The following is a 19,923-nucleotide window of genomic DNA, read 5'->3' on the forward strand; positions in this document are numbered from 1 at the left end:
GATGGTTCACCACCATCCTAGGTTTTAGTATATTTCAAAACACCCTCCCAATACCCTTGCTGCCCTCTCCGGTAATCCAACCCCTCGGTGAATGGATCCTATTCACCATGGGTGGATGAAAACTCGGATCATTTTTTTTTAATAAATTATTAATAAAACATGTCACATACTAGAGGTACCGGGTTCAATTCCCCGAACCTCTAATGATGAATATTCTTTTTAAACTTATTTATTTTACATTTTTACCTCATACAGATAGATCAATTATCAACACCTCATGATTAAGAGGTCATGAGTTCAATCTCCTTAAGGCCTACCTATCCAAAAAAAAAAAAAGGGCCCTTGACCATAGAACCACCGAAAAAAAACACACTTCATCACAGAAACAAATACAATGGGAAAATTAATTGGAAGGACATAAGGGTGGTAGTTTCTAGTTTCCTATTAAAACGTTTCTTGATCCGATCCAAAGTCATTTTGTAGATAAAAGGTTTGATGGTCTTACGAGTCAAACAACACTTACGGAGAATATCATTCCACACCAATTTAGAGAATAAGCAAAAGAAGAATATGTGGTCAATATCTTCCCCTGAATTCCAACAAAAGTAACAGTTTGGAACCTAAATATTCCTCCGAATGAAGAAATTTTGAGTAGACAGAGAGTGAATCAAAGCCCTCCAAGTAATAAGGCTATGATGGAGAATAAAGTTCTTGAACGATACCACTTGCACCAAGGAACCTTTGGCCTTGGTGCAAGTGGAAGAGCTAGGGCCACAATGTTGTTCCTCATCCGTAAGAATATAATAGGCCTTCAAAGTCTATTGGAACATGGATCATAATGGATCATGTCACCAAATGTGTTGAGGAAGACCTCCTTAGGATGACAACAATACACCCAAACAAATGTAACACTTATGTGATCAATGCAGCTCCTAAGAGCCCTATACTAACCAAAGGCTTATGCTCGTGTGGACATTTAAATTGGCTTTCCTATCCTATGCAGTCACAATTTTAAAGTTTTAGGCTAGCAGAGTTTCCCCATAGATTTGTCAAAAATATCTTATTTTTTGAAAACTCAACAATCCTTATTTGTATAAGAGGTTTCCAATAGTAAAAAATATAGTTGTTTAACTCTTTAATGGCTCTATTTTGAAATGCACCGTTCAATTGCTTCTTAATAAGGCTGGTTAGCCGCTTTGGATTTGAACACCTCTCAAACTTTATCAGATAGTCCGGTCGATCGCTTCATTGACCGTCTGCATAATGGTGTTCCCAGTAATCAACGGTTCTTGTCCTGATCGGCTACTGTGTGATCACCAATAGACTGTATGCATTCAGACTGATAGGCTACTCCATTGACCACTAGTGCAACTTTAAGCCTTTTATTAATATAAGCTCATAGAACTCGGGCAAATCTCTCAGATGATTCATATGTCATGCCAAGTGAAATAATGTAAGATCCATAAATATTACCAAGGGGCTGAATTAAGGTTCATGATGAATATCAATCATTAGGTCCATTTTGATTTAGTCTATCTACACTGATCATCGCCCATCTTAGATATTTTACTTTGGGTCTTTAGGTGATTAGATGAATTTTAAGTACAATATACCTTTTGCATCGTAGGATAATCTATATTATCACAAAATAGAAACATTATTCAAGCACAATTGAAATGTCTCGATGTTTTCAAGTTTTGGCTCAAATTGTTTGAATGACATGAATTGTTTGACTTGATCTTCAAGTTGTGCTCCTCCATTCCATGATAAAAATCTTTTGAGTAGCCGGATGTCTCAAGTTTGATGTTTGGGCTATAGGACAAACTTCTTAATACTTGGAACCTGGTTACCCAATATAGAACTTGGAAGAGCAAATGGTTTTTTTCATATACAAAGTAAATTGTAAGCACCAAAACATATAAAATCATTAAGTTCATGAATTGTTCTCTCAACAACTCCTTTCAATGATACTAGGATTTGTATTGTGACTTTATATTGCCTTATATCATGAGTCACGACACGTTCCACATCTATTTCTTCACATTTATGTATAATAATCATTGTTTTGTACTCAAGCCACCAGTTATGTGCGTTCTAAACTTTGATTGTTTATTTCATGTATTTTATTCCTGCACCGGATTTTAATTTAGAAAAAGAGTTTCTTTTGATACTTGTTTCATGATGCCGGCATGTGAGGGTTCCCCCTTCGAATCTTACAATAGGGGACTATCTTTTAGACATTTTATTGTCCCTGGTGAATAGTGAAATGTGAGGAGGCGTGTAAAAACGATCCTGCGTTGTGAGAATCTTTTTTTCCATTAATTAACTTGCATATCATTTAATTTTAGCCAAGTAATTGAAAGATCGATTTAACCAACGGGTTCAAATGCTTAATACCTTCCCTAGATCGTAATATTGATCCATGTCCAGACCAACGGTTTGACGTGTTCCCATTGGACAATCATGAATTCAACTCTGTTTTCCCCGCCGCCATGGCATGTCCTCCAAGGGGGAGAGAAGGGAAAATCCGAGGACAAAAACATGGTTGACCAAGGAGGAATTGCCTTCAGTTTTTTTATTTGGAAGTGCGAGCAAAACTGGTCGTTGATGAAATGATGGATTTAAGGGTCTCACCGGTAAGATTTAGAGAAGTATATACGTATTTGCATTTCTATCTATTTCGCCTTTATGTATTCTCTCCCATATACTTCGCACAAGCCCACATGCTGAGAGGTGGGTTTTCTGAAGTTTTTGCGTCTCTCCCAGGCATTCTATATTTATATTGAGCAAGCGAGTTTTTTCTCGGCTGACATGTCTTCCATTCGAACAAATTTATCATACCAAGATGAACCCTATTAAATTATACTCAGAAAATTTCCTGGTGTTTTGATTTTTGTACAACTATGTCAGATTTTCCGTATATTATTTTGATCACTGTGAGTTGTTTATTCGTTTCATCATCTGTTAAGCAGGGTATCTCGATTCATGCTTTTTACCCCCTTTCTGTGATCAATTTTTCATATCTGTTTCCGAAAGTGTCATAGTAACTATTCTCTGGTGTCATATCTCTACTGCATCTTAATGTCATTTGCCCATAGATTTATTTTTCTGTGTACTTATGTTGGCTACTTAGCTTCGTGTAATAAATTCCGATAAGTTTTTTGGTAATTTTTATCGAGATTATGGTTTAAATGTTCACTCTGTAAATGTTATGTGCTATGTGTTTCTGGGTTCTGGCAAATGGGTTCTATAGGTAAACATTATTTCTAGAGTTCTTTGTTTGGTTTATTTAGCTCATATACTTGGAATTATATTTTATGCTTTGTCGTCACATTCAACTAGATGCTTTCTGGTAGTTGCAATGCAGCAGCATAAATAGCACATTTTTCTTAGTGCCATGGTTTTTTCTTTGATCAATTAGTTCAGTTTTGTATACTTGATTTGCAAATTCATTTTTGTTTATTTTGTTTGTCAATTAGATACCCTATTCTGTGACTGGTGGTCATTTTGAGGCAAAGAATGACCTTATCAATTTTCCTATGGAATGAGAGAAACTATTTGAGATAGTGAAATGGAGAGGAAAACAATAGATGATTTAGAACCGGGTCCTGTTCCTCCTATTAAAGCAGTTGACAGATTTGGGTTTATAAAGCAAGAACCAAATACCTCACCTGAAGGCTTAACCAAAAGCAGGTCTACCCATGAACAGGAGAGGTATGATTTTGCATTTTTGCCTCCTACCTTCCCACTCCTTTTCATTGTCTTTCAAGAAAGTTCTTCTGTTAAAGGATCACAGACAATTTTGTAACATGATTATTTAGCTTGTTTTAGAATTGTTTTCTTCACTGAATGCTTTTAGAAACCAATTATTATTAGCTTCGACAGGTTCAGTCAATGGGGCATCTGGAACAAAATGGTAGAGAATACATATATTATACTATTAGACATTTTCAATTGTACCTTTATCTAGAGAAAACTACTTATGTGGCTATATGGACAGATGACAATATAACTCAGGTATCTTGTGAAGGCTTGGTGCTATCTTTGATTCATAATTGCAAACATAGTAAAGATTGTTTTTTCATAAACATGTTATTATTTGATTTTCAATATTTGAAGAGGCTTCCCAAGAATTGGTAGGAATTGTGATTTTAGAAGTGGTGAGGAAAGAAAGACTAGTAACAAGTGTAGCTTTGAATAGAGTTGAATGGAGAAAAAGGATCCATGTAGTCGACCCCATTTTGTTGGGATAATGCTGAGCTGTATTACTGCATCACTTTTCCTTTCCTGTCCAGGATTGACAAGGGCATTACCCACGTTAAATCATATTGGTTTTTACAACATTATAAAAGTATGACTTTGAATAGAGCTGATTGGAGAAAAAGTATTTATGTAGCCGACCCCATTTAGTTGGGATAAGGCTGAGTTGAGTTGAGTTGTATAACCTGAACTTAACCATTATTATGGAGTTTCCTGTTGCTGTAGTTTGATCCTGCTTCTTCTAGTTGAACTTTTTAACCCTTTTTCTTTTCCCACAAAACCCAGCTTCTTTTTGATGGCAAAGGGAAAATTTGTGTTAGAGAGAAGATAGAGGAAGTAGATTACAACAGTACGATCAGAGTGTATCTCTACGAAAAGAATAGCTGAATATGTAACTATAAACAAAATAAACTTGTGGGAGTGCCGAAAAATTGTAAATAAAGTCCAGTCATTATGAACCATTGAACCCTTAAGAAAGACATGAACATCTTGGAAATCCTTCGATGCTCTAGCCCATCCCACAAAATATCTTCCTATGAGCACAAACATATGAGGCAGAATATGGACATTGCAATTGAATTTCAATTATTCCCTTCCTTGCAAAGGCACCAAGCAGAACCATTGAGGGTAGTCTCACAAAACATAGGCCATTTAATAAAGAAACAAATTATGCCCAATTGGTAAAAGAAACTTCATACCCATGAAGAAATCCCATATCAGGTTCTGCAAATCCCAAGGATTCATAGTAAGACCTAACAGAGAACATTCCTTGAGTCCATTTTTCCATATCCAACAATTTGTAGCTGCTTTAAGCTTGATAAACCAAAATTCAACCCAGATATTGTTAAACCAAGGCATATTTGTCAGGTAACAGGGTGTATAGATGTGGAAAAACACACGAAGAGGTTGATAACCCTCTTTAACATCCTCCCAAAACCAGATTTTGGAGCCATCTCCGACTAGGTCGCAACACCGGGAATCACTGAGACCTAGCAAAATGTATATGATAACCCTCATTTTTTTTTGCACTACGATAGATCCTCCCCGATGGTGATCTGCTGGTTCCAGATTTGTCCGCAATTTCTCCGTTAATAATATTCTGGCCTCCTTAGATTGAATAGGCGGTTTATCTCTTGAACGAGGTGTTTCTTTTTAACTCATTATGTGCACTGAAGCATATACATGTATTGATTGAATTTTCTTTTTATTTATTAGCCTTACATTTGCTTTATTTATGAATATGGTTCATTTTCAGGGAGGAAAGACGGGTTAGAAAGTGGAGAAAGATGATTGGTGTTGGTGGAAGTGATTGGAAACATTATCTCAGAAGAAAACCTCATGTGGTTAAAAGGCGCATCAGAAAGGGCATTCCTGATTGTTTAAGGGGTCTGGTATGGCAGTTGATCTCTGGAAGTCGAGACCTCTTGTTAATGAACCCAGGAGTTTATGAGGTACTCCATTTCATCTACATCTCATCAAACATTGAGTAACGAAGTTGTGTTCCTAATGGGATTCTAGATTGAATACACAGCAACTATAAAATCCACCCACAAGGTAGAACCGCAGGGTATTGTTGGCTTTGTTGCAGGACCAGAATAGAAGAGTTCTGATATCTAATAAACCAGGGATCAGATGGGGTAGGTTGGAAACAAGGTCGAATAGGCCTTACAAAGTGCTGAACAATTCCCAAAGTTTAACTGAAATCTAATGGTTAGATTCAAAATATTGACACAGTTCTGAAATCAGTAAGTAGAATCAGAATTAGAACTTACTGATTTCTACAGATATAACCGGTGGATGGGGTTCAACTTATGATCGAATAAGGATACTAATCACCATTTCAAAGATCGGAATCGGGCGTGACCAATCCCGATTCTGGCCAATTCATGGTCCAAAATCCTAGAATTGTTGAGTTTTCAGATCCGAAGGCTGATTCTAGGGTTTTTGGGGACAATTCTGATTCTGGTCTGGATCAGAATTGGTAAGGACCGATCCAGTAGATGAAGTTACTCAAATATCACAACGATCTGCTGGACAGATTGAGTGACAAGAGGGAAAGCTGTCACTACAAAAGAACTCCCAGAATAGCTAGTCTTAGCCGTAGGGTGTAGGAAAACTCACATTGGGCTTCAATCAACCTTAGTTGTAACCAGCAGTAAGTTCTCCATTAGATCTGTAACACTACCTCAGCTGTAAGGCTTGAACACGTTCAGGAAATAGTTATAGAGATCAAAGGAATTCAGTTGAAGACGGAAAGTAAAAGAAAGGATATGACCAAGGCCTCTCAACTATGGCCTTGGTCAATGTCTCACTGACCAGCAAGGCATCTCACTGCTAAGATAGGCACAAAATCCAAACTTCATTCAACTTCAAAATCATGGGGGGTAGGTTCTATGGTAACAATGCCTCTAGAAAAGGAAAACAGAGAATTAGAAAGTGTCTAAGAACAGTCCCACACATGTAGTAGGGTTGCCTTGTACAATAAAGAAACTAGAAAATGAAAACAGAAGAAAATAGTAACTAATAGGAACCTATCAAATATAGAGGTTTCTTTTTTTACAGAAACAACCTTAGAAATAGAAAGTTCCTAATCCGAAGATACTAGAAATAAAATTAGAAACAATATCCCCATGATTCTGGTTTTGGGTGAACCAGAAACACACACCTAGACCAGAGCTGGTCTGGCCTGAACCAGAATTGGTTCAGTTGAGGAACTGTAGGCTATGGAGAGGCCTGGTCCCTCTTCTTCATGCGGCTGTATTGTTTGAAGAACATTCTATCTACATCGGTTCCCCATCCCTTCCCACCTCTTTCTTTTATGATGGTTCTGATATCCACATTTTTTATGTTTGGTACTTGCCATACGTTGTGTTGCATTGTTTATAATTAAATGCTTCAAGGATTTATGCTCCCTTCTTAAATGGTTAACTGTATCTATGATTTCTAGAGCATATTGTGAGAGTCTAAGCTACATGATTGCTTCAATTATTAAAAATTTACTTGAATCACTATTGGGAAATGAGAATGTTATTTTAACATGATGTGGAGTGAGAATCTTTTGATAGGTTAGTTGAGATTTATTCCATGATCTCCTAATTGAACCAAATGGGTCAGAACCTACTTATTTGAAGTATGAAACTTAAAATCTATGCTTGTTATCATTGGCCAAACTCTAGTAAGTTTTTTTTTTTTTTTTTTGGACGGCAGATGTGACAAAGGCCATGTTATATTTTTCACCTTCCAACTGGTGAAATCCAAACGTAGATGATGATATTAATTGTCCTTTGTGATGTGGAAGATATGTGCTATTACTTTTACCCTTATTTAAAAAAAGAAGAAAAAGCACCCTAGTATCCACTATCTTTTGTCTTTTCTCCTTTTTCTTATTATGTTTATAAATTAATTTTGATGGGTACCGGGCCAACTGATTTGCTTAGTTGTATGAGGAATGAGTTGGTGAGTCTTGAACTAATGTGCAAAGCTAGTGATGAAGTTACAGACCAAGCAGATCACATGTGGGACTTAACTACTGAGAGAACCATCGACACATGGACCTCAGAAAAGATCTGGCTTTGTGCTTGGCTGGATGTGAATCCATATTTAGTTCCTTGTCTGTTACATACTACCCAGTTCCGCGCTGTAATGAGATAACACTATTGTCTTAGGGCACTATTTACTGATTATTCTCAGGCTGGCAGACATCAACTTGGAGTTCAGTTGCGTCACTCTGTCCACTGTGGTACAACACTGAGTGAATAGCACTCTTGGGGCAGGATATTTTGTCACTTTATATGATGGTTCCTTCAATATCTTGGACTGAATGCTGGCATTCCTGTTAATTCTCCTATTATTTCCTTGCTGGTATTTTGTTTATATTTTTCTTGTTGTCCTGATTAAGCTGTGTTCATGATGCAGCAACTATTGATCTATGAAACATCAACTTCAGAACTGGATATTATTCGAGATATTTCTCGTACTTTTCCTTCACATGTTTTCTTTCAGCAGAGACATGGGCCAGGTCAACGGTCACTCTACAATGTCTTAAAAGCGTACTCTGTGTTTGACAGAGATGTTGGATATGTTCAGGTTTGGATGTAGTAAACTTCAATCCTGATGTTTAGATTACGATTTGCTTTAGTTCATAAAGCAGACTTCACTCCCAGTTTGAAGTTTCTAGAGTGCATTTGACATTAAAATGGTTTACCATGCAGGGAATGGGATTTTTAGCTGGCCTATTACTTCTGTATATGAGTGAAGAAGATGCGTTTTGGCTGTTGGTTGCTTTGCTGAAAGGAGCTGTTCATGCCCCAATGGAAGGACTGTATTTGGTAATTTGCCATTTGTTTGTTTAAAAATTTCATTTGCCATTTTAATTTGTTTAAAATTTTCATTCTTAGAGTATCAGCTTACCCATACTAAAGATTTAAATTATGAATTTCACTCTTCAATACCCATGGAGGATATACCTACATGGTGAGAGAAAATCAGGTTAGGATGCCTCATATTCCATAGGCTTTTTTGATCGAGACCATTTGGCCATACCATACTCTATTCAGCATTCTAGGTCCTATGAAGTACATGGTGGTGTCTTTGATTTTATAAGATGACCTGTGTCCCAATGGAGTCATATATTTGTTGGATCCTTAAATATATGGAATACTGGATAAATAAGGGTTTTTTGAGTCTTTATCTATACAAGGAGATTGCAATTCTAGAGTTTCTTTTGTTCGAGACAGGTTTTTATTCCTCTTTGCTATTCTTAATAAGTTCTTCATTTCCTACTCAAACAGAAAATAGAACCGGGGGAAAAAGAAAAAGAAGAAAAAGCTAAAGTTTAGATTTTAAGGAAGTTACAATTTGCACAGATAACAAGTTCTAGTGATACTGAAAATCTCAGAGGCTGTTCTAGTACAAGTTGATCATACAAAAAAAGGGCCTCAAGTAATGTTCTTTCCATGCACACCCATGGATAAAAAAGTAGGTGCCTGTGATGGTTTGTTTATATTATTCATTGTCCATTTGATGAATACCATCGTGTTTACTGATAAAGAACAATGTTAGGTTCAGTGTCAGAGCTTGGATTGTTCCTTACAGCTACTGATGCTGATCCTTCCAGATCAGACGATCCAAACAAAGATCAGCTTATCTGGCGAGTGCATCATGATACTATGTGATTGGCTAATCCAGTAAGTATGATAGATTGGATTAATCCCATCCATTATTGATGGACTGAGCAATCAGATCAACCCATACTGTTCTTTTAAAACCATTCTAAAAGATGTAGATGTTTCCATGTGCACTTACATGGGTAAATTATATCATGGCCTTGTGTACTTTGCAGAGTTCAAATAAAGTATCTTGCAGTAATCTCATAAATTGTATGTTTGATTCTGTGCATACCATTAATTGAAGTTATGTTAGTGGTGATCTTGAAGTTCTGGTAATGAAGTTCCTTGATTTTGAGCATCTAATGACTGCTGAGTTGAGCCATGATTCAGTATTATCTCAAAGTCTCTTATGCACCCAATTAACAATTACATAATTCTCTCCTGTTACTAGAATTGTTAATTTCATGCTGCTGGAACAGGTGGGACTGCCACTTGTACAACAATACCTTTTTCAGTTTGAGCAATTAGTGAGAGAGACTTTGCCAATGCTGGGTGAGCATTTTTCCCGGGAAATGATTAATCCTAGCATGTATGCAAGTCAATGGTTCATAACTGTGTTCTCATACTCATTTCCTTTCCATTTGGCCCTTCGGATCTGGGATGTCTTTCTATTTGAGGTTAGTGATCTAATTCTGGCGATTATATTTACTTGCCACAGTCTTGATATACATTCTATGATCCATCAAATGATATTAAATGGATTTTTTTCTCTTAGGTTACTAGTAATTTGCTTTCTTCCTTCAAACCAACTTATGCCTCTGTTCACAAAAGAGTAATTTTTGGGCAGGGTGTTGAGATTGTTTTTCAAGTTGGTTTGGCTCTGTTGAAATATTGCCACAATGACTTAGTGAGTACTTCTGTTTCTACATCTCTGTTGGAATTTGATATAATAGTAATTACTTTTCTTAACCCAACCCCCCGCGGAAAATAAATGTGTTAGTGTTACTTCTGCTAATCTGAGGACTTCATTTGGTTGATCAGGTTAAACTGCCTTTCGAGAAGCTTATACATGCTTTGCGGAACTTCCCTGAGGATGCCTTGAATCCAGATACATTATTACCTATGGCCTATTCAACCAAGGTTTTCTGTCTTCATCTTCTATCAGTCTGTAGTACTCATATGCATATTGAATGTGTTTCTCCCTCTGTTCCAAACTGTCTGTCTTGTTTGGAAAAAACTCACATTTTAAGGTGGGTCCTTCAAAAGCATTAAAACCCACTACTAACATTTTTTCCCAATACTATCTCCATGGTTACATTCCATGCCATGATTTTTGTAACGATTTAATAGGGGTATTATGGAAAAGTGGAAAGATCCAATGCCTAGATCACCACAATAAAGACAGTCTTTTTGGGATGGAGGGTGTACTTAATTTCATTTTTCAGTTCTAGCGAAGGATTCAATGAATTCTTGATTTCTACTGCTGTGCTCGTGCATATTAAAATACGTTATTCTATTTTGTTGTTTAATATAGTCAAGGATTTTAGAGCAATGCATTTTTGATAATCAGTTTCTGCTGCTGAGGTTCCTATCAGCAATCTTTTGGCAATGAACAATGGTTTTTGCGTAAGGACAAAAACACCTGTCTCATGAGGTCCTGTTGTTAAAGTGAATTGCATCCCATGAAAGTGAGCCATTTCATCTGGAAATTTTCTGTTGATGACCCATAACCTCTCTCTCTCTCTAAACCAAATCATGCTCCAGGGCCCTGGAAATGCCGTTATAACTTATTACTGAAGATAAAACAGTACAACCTAGCGGAAGGCTTACCGTGCCTCATTAACATTAATCTGACCCTTTCCAATACAGAGGGGAATAAGACCGCGTTTAGCATCACTTCTGATTTTCCTTAGATTCTTACCATAAATGGATGTTTGTTGGAAATGATCCCCTTAAAAAAAATTGAGGAATTCATAATCTGCTCAGAATCAGTCCGGGGAAGTGATACAAAACATGCAGAGAAAAAGAGGGAGGCAGGAGATTGCCCCCCTCTCTGTTTCTCTTCCCGTTTCCTGAACAGTTAGAATCTGCGAACACTTACAGATTGGATTGATTTGAATCCATGGACTACGCATTTTGTTTTCCTTGACATTTTTGTTCCTAGCCAATTAAGAAATTAATTTCAGGTACATCAGGATAGATTATTAGCTTGCTATTCTATATTCTATTGTTTATATTGGATGTCTTCTTGGTAATCATTAGGTATCCAATCGTTTGGAGGAGCTCAAGCAGGAGTATGAGAAGAGAAATGGGAAGAGAAAAAATGGGGAGTCAGGTCAATCCACAGAATCTAGCCTGAAACAAGTCGAGTCTTTTAAGCAGAGACAATCTTGAGGAAGGCATTGACAATACCTATCCAAGATGAGATAAGCCAGACTACACAATGCAGAAACCTCCCAAGTGAATTTTTTTATTCTTTTATTTTTTTTTGTCATATCAACAATTTCATCTCAGAAATATCAGACAGATTGATTGGGTTTGCTGGTTTTTTTTTCTTCTTTTTCATGGAAGAAGTGTTGGTTGTTTGGTTTGCCGCTTGAAAATGTTGTACTAGTGATTTCTACACATGGACAACAAAAGGGTTAGTGAAAAGGACAATATTGTTAAAAAATGTTTGTTATTTAATCTCTATTAAGGGATGTTCTTTGTTTGGATCGAAGGTATCGGCTCGTCTTGTGATATTAAAAAGACTCGATTTGCATTTCTGTTGGAAAAAGGAATCCCTCTGTATTGAAGTCTATGTTTTCCTTCTGGATTCCAGCTTGAAGATAAATACTAGTCTTAGCCATTAATCCATTAATAATGTGTGGGAAATAATGAAGAAGTTAGATGGAAAGTTACATGATTGATATTAAAAGGAATCCATTTGCATTTTAAAAAAAAAAATCTAAAGCGTTTGTTCCCACTCAGAGTTGAGAGAGTGCACAGTAATATCTAGAGTTCATGTTTGTCCATTAGAGGGTTTTTTGGATTCTTTCCAGAAAGCTCAGTGGTTGCCGTGGTGGTGAAAGTTTTATCTTTTCTCTTGTAAATTGCTCTTCCCAGTTTCAACATATCGGAGCTTAAGAGCAGAATGAAGAACAAAGAAGCCAGGCAGGGAGACAGGAGACAAGAAGTCCGATGAACACATTCTTAGCTTCTGAGTCTGAAATCACAGTTGCAGGTATTTATATGTGGATTGGCTGGATCAGTCGATCTGGATAGTTCCGGGTCGGATCGCTTGATAAAAGTAATGAGATGTGAATCGGTGTTAAATTTGGTTCATTCTAATTCTTGCTTGCATGTTCACAGCTTCGCATATCCTTTGCAATGATTTGATTGAGATTTAAAGAACTCAATAAGATTCAAGTCTATCTCGATTGCAAGTTTGCAACAGAGAACATAATTTTTTCTTTACCACATAATTCGTAGGATTAAGTTCTCCTCTACCACCCAGTGAATGGAAAGCCACCATCTTAGGGTTCACAAATCCCTCATTGTTTTTAATGTTTCTTAAAATACCCTCCACTACCCTTTTCGTGTATGGATTCTTATTCATAGTGGCTCAGTGGCTGAAGGAAAACGCGATCCTAATTCATATGTCTAAGTTCCTCTTTACTACTTGGTGAATGGAAAGCCACCATCCTAGGGTTTATAAACCCCTCCTAGGTGTTGGTATGTTTTCTAAAATATCCTCTAATACCCCTTGCGTGCATCTGAACGTGTCTCTATGAATGAATTTCCAATTCACTGTAGTGTAGCGGCTGAAGAAAAACTTGGTCCTAATTCATAAATAAAAGAATCATTTGTTATTCAGAGCTCCGTGGATTTTAAATCCATGATAGCCTTATGGGGTCTCGAATTGCTGTTTATGAGAGAATCTATGTGTATAGACTTTATTGATTATTAGATTAACAAGCAGATGTAATATCCATGTGGCTGTAGTTTAGTGGTAAGAATTCTACGTTGTGGCCGTAGAGACCTGGGCTCGAATCCCAGCAGCCACAGATATGCTTTTTTCTTAATGTTTGATTTGTTGCCCTTCAATCTCCTCTTTTCGAACGTGCTCCGCGATGTATTAGATCACTATATTAAGCGCTTGGCGCTTGCAATTCGTAGATTTCCGATTGGTTCAAAGCCTAAAACCCTTGGAACAGAAGACCAGAGACGACAACCCCATAAACCCTTCTTAAGCGTTGGCCTTCACAGTTTCGTTTCCTTTCCTCCGCCACTACTAGAGAGCAGGCAAGACTGCGAGACGGGGAGAGGATTAGAGATATGGGAAGCGACAGTGAAACGGAGAAATCACAGAAGGAGAGAAAGAAGATCCTGGCTCTCGCTCCCATAGCGAAACCGCTGGCGGGGAAGAAGCTTTGCACGAGAGCTCACAAGCTCGTCAAAAGAGGTTTTTTTTTATGCTTTAACATTGCCCTTTGTTTTGTTTGGTTGCCTTTCATTCACATTTCCCCTCATAATCTTCAATGGGTTGATGGGCTCCTCTCCTTAACACTTCTAGATTTGTCTTAATCTTCCACACACTCCCCGCCACTAGTGTTTTTCCTCACGTTATCGGTTTGGTTTTATTGGCTCCTGATTTCAAACCCCCACCCCTATGTATGCTTCTTCTTACTCCACCAAGTTCTCGTCTGTGTTTCTATTTGCAAGAAATTCTGGATAACGGTTAATGGGTTCTCTTACTTTATTAGCCATTCCTAACTATAGATTTGTGCTCTCTGCCAGCTTCTGAACATAAATGCTTGAAAAGGGGAGTGAAGGAGGTGGTTAAGAGTATCCGACGCGGTAACAAAGGGTTAGTTTCGCATACACCTGTTTTCAATACTCGGGTGAATTGTTGTTTACTATATTCTCTTGCTCTCTAGAGTGTTAATGGGCTCTCCTTTTGTGAATGTATTACGAAACAATGAAAGAACGTACTGGGCGATGCATATTTTGTAGGTACATGTGCACATTGATGGAGTAGGTTCATGAATGCAGCCGAAAAAATAAATGTAATGCAACTAATCACCTAGGATCAAGGTTTTAAAATTCGGGAGTCGGATCGGTGAATCGGTGGATTTGGGATCCGAATCGGCTGACAACGATCCCGATTTCCACTGCTCCTAATCGCTGTTTCCTGAATCATAATCGCATTGGCTGAATCTGATCTGAATCCATCTTGAATTGGACCGATTCATGGGCTGATTCCCGATTCCTAATCCGATTCGATTTTCACCATAAAGTAGCTTAGATTCCCGATTCTTGAACTGATTCAGGCCGATTTGGATCCGATTCGGATCAGAATCCTCTCTGACCGGTTCTGTTCCCGATTCTAAGTTTTAAAACCTTGTCTAGGATTGTTCCTCATGATACAATCAAATTTTCCAACCATTGTAAGTGAGAACAATTACCTTGAGTACCACACGTGCAGTACCTTCTAGGGAACTTAGCTCTTCCTCTACCCAATTACATTGGGAAACCTTTGTAAAAACCCTTTCGCAACACATGCCCGACCAAGAGGGAGATCACTCTCACAAATTAACCCTAATCTCAAAATGAGGGAGTGAGAGAGGAGAGGACCAATCGTAAGCTACCAATGAGAATCTTGTTGCTTAAACATCCGACAACATTCCATTCAAGATTCTCAAGTGATCCAGTCCAATGTACATATGTATGTACACTTACACTTGTGTCATGGAATCATCATTCCAGAGATTACCCAGTGTGACGACCGTATGAATGGATAATGAAATGAATTAAGTAATTTAATTATTTGGATATGATGCACACACTTCCATCAAACATAGCTCATGCCGATGGCTTAGTAATTGGTCTGGCAAAGAGGTCAAGAAAATTCAGTTTTGCATGTCCTTATCCTGAAGTGTTATTTGACCATCCTCTGGGCACGTTGCACTTTCTGTAGATGATACTACAGTAGATGAGATCTATTGTTGTGATTATTTTCAAGAAGATCATCTTTGCATAACATCAGCTTAATATCAATGAACAAAAGAAGTATCATCCAAGTATGAATAGAAGTTAACTGAATTAATCCCAAGGGGATGATGTTATGTGAAGCTTGTAGAGAAAAGGGGAGACACCAAGAAAAATTAGTTGGTTTAGCCTGTGGTTTGATTTAGCGGTACCCTCTGTTCATGACCCAAGGATATGGTAACCTCTCTTTAATATGTGAAACATTAAGAAACTATGCTAATTTTTTGGGAGTTAATATTTATGAACAAAGAACTTCTTAATTATTTTCTTCAGATATCTCACCCATTATTTATGGAAAAATAATATTACTTAGTAAGTAGAAAAATTTTATAATAAATAATTTTTCCTGGAAAAACCTTCTTAGCTTTAGGCGGATGGATTTGGCATGTAGAGGCCTGGAGTTACTTGGTATCACTAGGAAAATCACAGAATGTTTGTGATTCCCTTAGTTACTGATATGCGCTGACAATAACTCTTGACAGAATGGGATGTTTGCCAATGTTTCACTTGATGTATTTGTAAGATTCTGTGTACAAATTGAGTGCATATGAAGAATTCATGAATTCATTTAAACAATTTTACATCTTTGTATTTTGTATCTTTTAGTGAAATGTCTGTATCTTAAGCTGCAGTTCTCAAGCAGAGAACAGTGGTTCATCTTTAGGTTCAGCTTTGTGCATGCATACACATTTTGATGCAGTAAATCCATATCCAAGTAACAATGTCTCCATGAATTTGATCTAGAAAATCCGTGGATGCAGAATCTATGATCTTTAGATCCAGTTTTCCCATTGGCATTGTAAACTGTGGATGTATTGCTATCCAATGTAATTCATTTTGTCTATATATTCTGATGATTTTTTACCATCCATTTTGTAGTATGAATATATGCTATTAAATGACATGTGATCTGTGGTATATGCATTAATGTATAATATCACATGGGCAATGCTATGTGCACTCTTTGTGTCCTTGTTAATTTAGCATTTGGTGAAACATTAATTGGGGATGTTTTGTGGTTGACTAGGGCTTCTCATAGGCCCTAACCTAACAAAGTACTCATTGAATAAACAATGGTTTAGTAATAGGATAGTACATTGGTAATTGATCAGTCTGTTTCCTTTTACTTCTGGCAAACATTCTACTTTGTTTATTTCTTTTGCTTTTTGGTGTGAAGTCCAGACATCACCAGGTTCCTGATTGAGATCTAACATTTCTTCTCTAACATGGTTTGGAATTTTCATGTGTTTCTCAACATCATTTATTTGAAAACTTGTTATACATCTGAATGTGAGCTTCCAACCCCTGTCCCCCTCACAAAGAATGGTGAAAAACTTGAATTCCAAGACATGATTATTTGTTTCAATTCATTCATAGCAGTGATTGATCATGAATGTACTTTTTTTCCTTGACTAATCTAATGCCATTAGCTCAATATCTAACGATTAGGCTAAGGATGGAGTCACAAGGGATGGTTTCTAAATGAGACCTCTTCTTGTTATGTAGTTCCTATTGAGGATTTCCAACCGTTGCAGGTGGTAGTTGCTATTGTTGTGTATTGATTTTGTATTCCTTTCTTTTCAACAAAATCTCTTAAAAAAAGAATAATGCCCAGGTAACTGAACGTGAGGTTTGTTGTTATTGTTCTTATTATCATTATTTTAAAGTCTGTTCTTTCTGTATAGTAATGCATTAAAGTAGCTTAAGTTTGGAGACTGTGAGGCAATGCTTGCTCATACACATGCACTCTCTCTCCCTCTCACACACACACACTAATTGTGTTCTTGTCCTGGCTCCTTAAGTTTATTCAGCTTTGTGAAATGTTGGATTTTCTCTGGTTGCAGTTTATGCATTATAGCAGGAAACATTTCTCCTATTGATGTTATCACGCATCTTCCAATCTTATGTGAAGAATCTGATATTCCTTATGTATACGTTCCCTCGAAGGAAGTAAGTCTCAACTCTCTTGGTACTCCTGTCTTTATGTTCCTCTCTTTTTATGCCAATAATAATTGCACTTATATTTATTTTTTTAAATTTCTGATTATTTCCCCTCGATGGCTGTTATTAAACATTTGAAGTTGTCGTTCTCTATGCTCTGCAGCTGTCCTAGATCCTGTTCTCTTGTTCAACTGGCTTTCCATCACTCTGATTGTTCAATTATGGATTCATATCATTGATAATATACCAGTGGAATAAGCCTAACTGCCCAACTCTCATCTTTTTATCCTGACCAGTAAATATTGTTGCAACCAATGTTTAATCTTGGAGTGTCTCTCCTCCAAAAAAATTCTTCATTGGACTGTCATGTGGTTTGGGTTAAGTACTATCCTAGTGGTGGCCTCGCAGCCATTGGTTTTGTAGAAATTGCTGTATTGCAGATTGTGATTATGTTAGGGTACACACAGTTCAACTTTTCTAACCAATCAATACCAGGTACTAAAATCTTGTGTCCAGTGTTCTGATATGTTTTTAGCTATGCTATATTTTTAGATTTACTTTCCTATGTTGTTTTTAACTATTCTTGCGTAATACCATGTCTCACTATCTGATTTATGTGCCTTTTGCTTATTTTGAGGCTTAAATTTCATTCTCAGTTGTTACACGATGCATGTTGAGGGGTAAAAATTCCGCCTTTTAAAGTTTATTTTGTTTTGCATTTGCGGTGCAATCTAGGGTTTGAAAATCCCATCTGGGATCGCAATGTTCCGCCCAAAGAAATATAGCCCAATTATAAGGAGATAATTGCAACCTGGTAATTAACCAGAATTACCAAGGGCCACGTGGTAGAAAATAAAATAAAGGACAATAGAAATAAGGAAGAAAACAGGGGGAATTTTGGTAACAAGAAATAGGGGTTAGAAATAAGCCACGACCACTAGATTGTCTTCAATCTTCGAACCAAGGACCAGGGACTCAAATCGAGAACTCCCTCAACAGGCCTTTATTTGGTCTGAAATTTGAGGTGAAGGTTCTATCGAACATACTAGATAACCAGTTGAAACTGCAGGCTGGAAAGATGGTGGGAGAACCTGAAACAGAACTTGGCGGTAGATGTTGCTGCAGTTCAGTTGCAGGTTTCAGTTCTCACCACGGAAGGGGATTTCGAGGTTGGTCTTCAGAGGTTTTAGTCGCCTGTTCCATCTCAGCTTAGGCTTTCCACAATGGGTTTTGCCAGCCCATCCACGTCATTGCCACTACATTAATGTGTCTTATTTTGTTTTCTATCACTTGTTACCAATATTTCCTGGTTTATCTTAGGTTTATGTTATGTATATGTGGTGGTAGAAATCAAGTTACTATGTGATGTCCTCCATCAATGCCATGAGTCTGTTTGTGTAGTGTATGTATGGTGCTGCAGCCTTGGCTTCCTCCTGACATGCAATATTTGAATGGGAAGTCTTGGTGCTTATTATAGTTAAATTATTTATATTGACTTCCCAGGATCTTGCTACTGCTGGAGCCACCAAGAGGCCTACTTGCTGTGTGTTGGTACTAACAAAGCCCACCAAGGGGGAGCTGGGCCAGGAGGAACAAGAGAAACTGAAGGCAGATTATGATCAAGTTGTGTCAAATGTGGCTGAACTTACATTATCTCTCTTCTGAAGAGTTAGCTGAACTGAATCAACCACTGTACTAAGGTTTGCTTAATCGATTATTCTTATATGTATACATATAATTCCAGTTTTTTGGATTTGGTCTTAGTTGAACAAGAAGCATGATGCAGCCTTCTTTATTAATATCCCTTTTTTTAGAGAGAGGAGGGGTGGGGGGAAGGAACCCAGTTGAGTTTCATGCTTTGAACACGTGTACTGACTACTGAGTAGCAAAATCAAAACAATACTTGCTTTCTCTCCCTATTGATTCATAATCAATAGGGAGAGCAATCTCAACAGGGGTGGTGTATTGGAATATTGGATATGGATTGGTCTCTTATTTTTATTTTGAGACATGGCAGCTCATCTGGCATCCAAATTTGTAGATTTATTGTTCACATTTAGCTCTTGTTATTTGGTAAGTTTCACAGTCCAAATGAATAAGCTTGCTCCGATTGTTTCCATGAAAAGGTAGAAAAGGAAAAAATATCCTGTAAAATTGAAAATTTTAATTATTTATTTAACATAAGATGTTTTTAAAGATTAAAAACAGGAAAATTTTCATGTTAGGTACCATTTGCACAGAAAAGTTTTGCAGCAAAACAAATAGGGCCTTTGGTGAAATTTTAAAAATAAATAAATAAATAAATTAAAAGCAGTTGGCTATTGAAATAAAAGGTGGAAAAATTGTACACCTTTTTATTTGTAGTCAAAAGTAAAGAAAATTTAATAACAAAAATCTACAAAGGAAACAAGTCTTACCGACACTAGAACATTACAGAATAAAACTCATGATGACCATATGGTTACCCTAAATACTGACAGTACTGAACTGATCGTAACATGGGTAGAATGGTTAAATCAGTCTTTTTCTTTGAACAGAATGACCCCCATCAATAAAGCCATATTTTTTATTTTTTTTATGGGAG

At 37.1% G+C, this 19,923-nt stretch overlaps 3 protein-coding genes and 1 non-coding gene across 6 annotated transcripts in view; 3 read left to right on the forward strand and 1 right to left on the reverse strand.

Annotated features, from left to right (window-relative positions):
• Nucleotides 1-19,923, reverse strand: part of LOC122650301 (phenylalanine--tRNA ligase beta subunit, cytoplasmic) — a 75,455-nt gene that overhangs the window by 49,190 nt on the left and 6,342 nt on the right. The window lies entirely within an intron of this gene.
• Nucleotides 2,711-12,005, forward strand: LOC122650304 (EVI5-like protein). 3 transcript variants are annotated; one of them, XM_043843696.1, is made up of 9 exons: nt 2,711-2,733; nt 3,480-3,714; nt 5,516-5,711; nt 8,176-8,346; nt 8,472-8,588; nt 9,848-10,045; nt 10,216-10,275; nt 10,410-10,508; nt 11,631-12,005. In XM_043843696.1, the coding sequence occupies exons 2-9, from the start codon at nt 3,572-3,574 to the stop codon at nt 11,760-11,762; spliced, it is 1,116 nt and encodes a 371-aa protein (XP_043699631.1). In that variant the 5' UTR covers nt 2,711-2,733; nt 3,480-3,571; the 3' UTR covers nt 11,763-12,005. The 3 variants fall into 3 exon arrangements, with proteins under 3 accessions (XP_043699631.1, XP_043699629.1, XP_043699630.1); XM_043843694.1 differs by having other exon boundaries at nt 2,716-2,738; nt 3,478-3,714; XM_043843695.1 differs by lacking the exon at nt 2,711-2,733 and adding an exon at nt 2,744-2,857 and having other exon boundaries at nt 3,483-3,714.
• TRNAH-GUG lies at nt 13,343-13,414 on the forward strand. The gene has a single exon. It is a non-coding gene; the product is annotated as a tRNA-His (tRNA).
• Nucleotides 13,626-19,040, forward strand: LOC122650305 (H/ACA ribonucleoprotein complex subunit 2-like protein). The gene is made up of 5 exons (XM_043843697.1): nt 13,626-13,649; nt 13,680-13,812; nt 14,148-14,217; nt 17,243-17,348; nt 18,843-19,040. The coding sequence occupies exons 2-5, from the start codon at nt 13,686-13,688 to the stop codon at nt 19,002-19,004; spliced, it is 465 nt and encodes a 154-aa protein (XP_043699632.1). The 5' UTR covers nt 13,626-13,649; nt 13,680-13,685; the 3' UTR covers nt 19,005-19,040.

The sequence above is a fragment of the Telopea speciosissima genome, chromosome 2 (genome assembly GCF_018873765.1).
Source record: "Telopea speciosissima isolate NSW1024214 ecotype Mountain lineage chromosome 2, Tspe_v1, whole genome shotgun sequence".
Lineage (NCBI taxonomy): Eukaryota > Viridiplantae > Streptophyta > Magnoliopsida > Proteales > Proteaceae > Telopea > Telopea speciosissima.

Excerpts from the sequence above, each read along its gene's own strand:
- LOC122650304 (XM_043843696.1), top strand. The coding sequence starts at position 3,572 with ATGGAGAGGAAAACAATAGATGATTTAGAACCGGGTCCTGTTCCTCCT. Across the intron at positions 3,715-5,515 it reads TCTACCCATGAACAGGAGAG|GGAGGAAAGACGGGTTAGAA; the intron begins GTATGATTTTGC and ends GTTCATTTTCAG. Across the intron at positions 5,712-8,175 it reads TGAACCCAGGAGTTTATGAG|CAACTATTGATCTATGAAAC; the intron begins GTACTCCATTTC and ends TTCATGATGCAG.
- LOC122650305 (XM_043843697.1), top strand. The coding sequence starts at position 13,686 with ATGGGAAGCGACAGTGAAACGGAGAAATCACAGAAGGAGAGAAAGAAG. Across the intron at positions 13,813-14,147 it reads TCACAAGCTCGTCAAAAGAG|CTTCTGAACATAAATGCTTG; the intron begins GTTTTTTTTTAT and ends GCTCTCTGCCAG. Across the intron at positions 17,349-18,842 it reads TATACGTTCCCTCGAAGGAA|GATCTTGCTACTGCTGGAGC; the intron begins GTAAGTCTCAAC and ends TTGACTTCCCAG.